Source organism: Alexandromys fortis, unplaced genomic scaffold (genome assembly GCF_014885135.2).
Source record: "Alexandromys fortis isolate MF-2015 unplaced genomic scaffold, M_Fortis_MF-2015_v1.1 scaffold_11, whole genome shotgun sequence".
NCBI classification, from domain to species: domain Eukaryota; kingdom Metazoa; phylum Chordata; class Mammalia; order Rodentia; family Cricetidae; genus Alexandromys; species Alexandromys fortis.
The window spans coordinates 20,816,480-20,821,916 of NW_026067912.1; the positions used below are offsets into that span (position 1 = coordinate 20,816,480).

The window sequence follows — 5,437 nt, forward strand, 5'->3', positions numbered from 1 at the left end:
ACCCAAAAATTAATTCAAGAAGGATTAAAGGTTTAATTGTAAGACCTGGAACTATAATTACTTAGAACAAATCAGACAAAAACCTTTATGACATTAGACCAGGTAGTTTCTTAGATATGATTCCCAAAATACAAACAACAAAGGAAAATATCAACCATCTGAGACCAAATCAAAGGAAATGTCTCTGCAGAGCAAAGAAAACAGTCAACAGAACAGAGAAACAACCTACAAGGAAATAAAAAACAGAAAAACAGCCTACAAGAAAACAGTCAGCAGAATAGAGAAACAACCTATAAGAAAACAGTCAACAGAACAGAAACAACCTACAAAAAAATAGTTAATAGAACAGAAACAACCTACAAGAAAACAATCAGCAGAACAGAGAAACAACCTACAAAATGAGAGAAAACTTTTGGAAACTATTTGGCATATGAGTGATATTCCAGAATGTGTAAGAAACCCAAATAGTAGCACAACTCAAAAAACCCCACTTTAAAATAGGGAAATGATCTGAATAGGCATGTCTTTAAAACAGACACACAAATGTCCAAGTGTACAAAAACTACATTCATCATCATTTTCCCCCTGGATGGTCACAGCAAAGCCACGCCATGAAGAAACAGCACCACACTCACTTAGACTCGGTCTTCCCCAAAAAAGACAATTCGAAGTCGCGCTTGTGCTTCTTGTCGCACGTCTCACAGTACAAGGTACAAGCTTAAGTCGGGTGCCCTAACCTGTTTTCTGTTCGTGATAGGCCACCATGACCAACAGTCACTTGGGGAAGACAGAGTTTATTTCAGCTTAGATTTCCAGGTCGTGATCCAACATTGAAGGAAGTCAGAGCAGGAACCTGGAGTCAGGAACTGAAGCAGAGGTCATGGAGGGATATTACTTAATGATTTGTTCCTCGTGGCTTTCTCTGGTGGCTTTGTTATACAACTCAGGCCCACCTCCAGTGGGCTGGACCCTGCCACATCAATCCTAATCAAGAAAATGACCGATAAACCTGACTTCAGGCCAATCTTGGAGAGGCAATTTCTCAACTGAGGTTCCCTCTTCCCAGACGACCCCAGCTTGTATCAATTTAACAACAACAACAACAACATCAACAACAGTAATAATAAATCAATCACATAAACATTGCACCAGATATGTCTACAAAGATGACTGACTTGCTAAAAGAACTGTGATGTACAAACAACAGAATATTATTCATTCATAAAAACAAGATACAACCACAAAGACTGAACTAGAAAATGTCTTAAGTGAAACAAGTCAGGTATGGAGGACCACATGTTCTCACATATGTGTAGAAGTTTAAAAGTTGATATTGGAGATGAGGAGATGGCTGAGTGATTAACAGTGCACACTGCTCTTGCAGAAGACCTAAGTTCCCAGTACCATGTCAGGCAGCTCACAACTGCCTGTAACTCCAGTTCAGGAACTCTAACAACTTCTCCTGGCCTCTGCATGCACACCTGCACACGCACACACATATACACACATACACGTACACATCACACACATGCTTGTGTATGCATGCTTACTCACAAATAAAAATTTTTAAAAAAAGTGTTAAAAATTAAAATCACAGTCAGGCAGTGGTGGTACGTGTGTTTAATCCCAGAATCGGAGGTGGGGGTGGGCAGCAGCTCTCCGAGTTCAAGGCCCACCTGGTCTACAGAGCTAGTTCCAGGATAGCCAAGGCTACACAAAGAAACTCTGTCTAGAAAAACCAAAGGGGGCGGGGAGGTGCGTTGAAATCACATAATTACAGAATTAAATAGTGGTCACCAGATTCTGGGAAAAGAGACAAAGAATAGTTAACTGCACAGGGTTCTGCTGCATGGGAAAACTGTGTTGTAATGTTCTGTAGCACAATAGAGTAACTATGGTCAATAGCAATGAATTTTATATTTCAAAATAGCTGCTAAAAATGGTTTTGAATGATCCCAACCCAAAAATATCTGTTGAGGTGACACATGTTCCAATTAACTGGTTTACACATTGTATATATGTAGTGAAATGTCACACTGTACCCTGTAAATATACAATTACAATGTGCGAATTAAAATGTATATGTATTTTTTTTAATACAAGTCTTTTATTGTCCCAAAAGACACCCCAAATTGTATTAAAATTCAGGATCTTGTTTCTGGAACTGGTAACTTAGGTCAACTCATCAGCCTGCTGCACTGTTCCCTTTTCAGACACATAGATACCATCCAAAAACTTCCTGATATCTTTGTTCTTAACTGTTGTAGCCTGCTGTATCAGAGCCGCCGAGTTTGAAACAAGTTCAATGTCATTCCCTTCAAGGATTAATTCATCCTTCTGGGCTTGAGAGACAGAACAAGCAACGCCTGTCCTCATCCGAACCCTGCGGATGTATTTTTCACCCAAGAAATTTCGGATTTCAACTAAAGACCCATTCTCCTGAATAACGACGTTGATGGGGAAGTGAGCATACATGGACCTCATCTTATAGCGGAAGCCCAACGTAACACCCTTGATCATGTTTTGAACGTGGCTGCAGATGGTTCTGACGGTGGCCAGTTCCTTCCTGTTGCCCCACCATTTGTCAACCCGGAGCCTCTTCTTCTTCCCAAGAAGGCTCAGCTCTACGTTGATGTGATTGAAGTCCCTCCAGAGGGTTCCTCTGGGGCCCTTCACAATGATGTCCACATTTTCTGGAATGTCAACCGTCTGATTGCTGAGAATGGTCTTCATCCTCGCAGTAGACGGGGCAAAGAGCTATATGTATTTTTTTTAATTCATGGAAGAGTTTTCCAAGTTTAAACTCCCTGCTCTTCCAAAGGTCCTGAGTTCAATTCCCAGCAACCACATGGTGGCTCATGACCATCTGTAATGCCCTCTTCTGGCCTGCAAGCATACACACAGACAGAATATTGTATACATAATAAATAAATATTTTAAAAAAAGAGGCAAGTCCAAGTTTAAACTCTTTCCACCACAAATTGATATATTGATTATTTGACTTTGCTATGTTTTACTTAATGGTTGCAGAAACCCTGACAACCCACCACTGCCCCTTCTTAATCAGTTTTCTGTTTCCTGGGGACCAGCTTTTTGTTCTGTGCAGACTGCCTCTATCACCTCCCCGTCTGATATCCATTCTACCGCCCCTCCTCTCCGTGTCTTTGATGAGCTGGTGTGGGACTACCCAATCAACAAAAATTAAGTAACAGCACCACAGAAAAACCCAAAGGGTGCGTTATACAGCCCGCATCTGCAAGACAGGAAACAGGAAGCAACTGGGGGCTACATGACAAACGCTCTGACGGAAAGAGGCCACAGAGTCCCATAATCATCTCTCCACCTCAGTTTGCTTCTTTCGCAGAACCTTGGAACAGAGTAGTCTCAAGGCTTCCGAAATGAACTTCCCAGAACACTTTGACTTAGTTTGTTTTGTTTTCCACTCCCTGCCCCACCATCTCCCAGTCCCCGCTGCGAGCTTCTTTTGGTCTGATACAATCTGTGTTCTTTCTTACAGGCGGATCTCAGCACACATTGTTCCCTGTTCCTGCATGGCTCTTCCCAACCAGCCCACTCACTTCTGGGGAACTCTTGGTGCCGTTCTTCTCAAAAGTTATTCATTATGGAAACGGTCCCTAACGGGGGCTGCCAGAGCTCTCCGAGCCTCTCTGTCAGAGATTTTTAATAATTATCTACTCAATTAGTGATAGTCTTCCTCTCACCATCGCCTGTGTGAGACCACCTAGTTAACTTAGAATTCCCTAAAGTTTGATCACTGACACATTAGGTGTTTACGGACGAAATAAATATCTAAGTGCTCAATATTAAAGTGCTCAAACCACACCCCTCAGTGAAATCTGATCCTTTGCTCTTCAAATCGATATTCAATAGTGAAGGAAGGAAGGAAGGAAGGAAGGAAGGAAGGAAGGAAGGAAGGAAGGAAGGAAGGAAGGAAGGAAGGAAGGAAGGAAGGGGGTGTCAGAGGACATGGCTTCATGGTGAAATGCTTGTTGGGATTCTTTAGGCTGAAATCATTTCTTTAATTACTGGGAACAGCCGGTGACTGTGGACATAGGAAGATCTAGACGAGCATTCTGAGCTCACTACCTACTACTTCTGTACCTTCACATGGATTCACGTGCTGTAGCCACGGGGACCTGCAAAGTCCATGGCTTTGAAGTCCTATGTGGTAAACCAGTCAGGTCTTGTTTCACTGCAACCAAAACAAATAGCAATGGCTCGCACACTAAGAAGGGATGGAAGCAAGGAAGGGAGAAGGATTTAGTTTATTATTTTGATGAAGACCAAGAAATCGGTTTTCTTTAGTTCTAATTTGTTCCTTATTTGGGCAGAGAATCTTTCTCTTGGCCAGCAGGAGTTGTTATATCTGCCAAGTTCTCAGCCTGGGACTTTTTAGGATGTAAACAATTAAAACTGCAGGACAGGCTTGCTGCCACGCTAAAGGGTTAAGAGTGTGACATCAGCACTGCCGCCATCTTGTCCTGTCTTCCATGAACCGAACAATTGACTTACAGAGTTACTTTCCATCTGCACAGGACTTTCTAATGTGTGAGTTTAGTGGAGCAATCCAGCATGACCAGAAAAACACTCCTATCTGAATGATCAAATAAATAAATAAATAAATAGGGGAAATTTTAAGATCAAAAGATCACTTGGTAAACTAAATTCTCTGGGAAATTGTCACCTACACTGTCTAATTCCATAGTTACTTGACTTTTTCAACCCAGTATAAGATTCCTTACAACAGAAATTCAGTTATATTTTTGGAAATGTTTCTAGGAGAGTGGGAGAGGAGAGAAGAATGGGAAGAGAGGACAAAGGGATTGTGGAGTGAAATAAGAAAGATCACTGGGAGGTGGTGGTGCACACCTTTAATCTCAGCATCAGGGCCTAGAGGGAGATGGAGCTTTAATTCCCAGGCCAGCCCAGTCTACAAAACTAGTTTCAGTACAGCCAGGGATACACAGAGAAACCCTGTTCAACACCCCCCAAAGGATAATATATAAATATCATTTTAATGTAAAGTTTTTAATAAAATTAAAAACAAAGCTGTTAAGTTTTTCTTAACAAAATTACTGTGTATTATTAATTAATATATATTAATTAATATGCATTAATATATATTAAGGCACACAACACACATATATATATACACCTTAAATATAAATGTGTATTTGGTATTTATATCAAACCATTAAGTAACTTTTGAGATAGGAGAACTCATTGTGTAGCACAAATTGGCCTGGGATTCCTTAGAGAAGCTAAATAAGAAGGTGAACCCAAAGAAAAACATATAGGCATCCTCCTGAATATTAACCTTCATCAGGCGATGAAAGGAGACAGAGACAGAGACCCACATTGGGGCACTGGACTGAAATCTCAAGGTCCAAATCAGGAGCAGAAGGAGAGAGAGCAC

At 41.1% G+C, this 5,437-nt stretch overlaps 1 protein-coding gene across 1 annotated transcript; it reads right to left on the reverse strand.

Annotated features, from left to right (window-relative positions):
- Positions 1-2,093: 2,093 nt before the first annotated feature.
- Positions 2,094-2,733, reverse strand: LOC126499470 (60S ribosomal protein L9-like). The gene has a single exon (XM_050138694.1). The coding sequence runs from the start codon at positions 2,731-2,733 to the stop codon at positions 2,173-2,175; it is 561 nt and encodes a 186-aa protein (XP_049994651.1). The 3' UTR covers positions 2,094-2,172.
- Between the last annotated feature and the right edge of the window lie 2,704 nt (positions 2,734-5,437).

What these genes read in the sequence shown, in the direction of transcription:
- LOC126499470 (XM_050138694.1), bottom strand. Translation starts at nt 2,733, where the DNA reads ATGAAGACCATTCTCAGCAATCAGACGGTTGACATTCCAGAAAATGTG.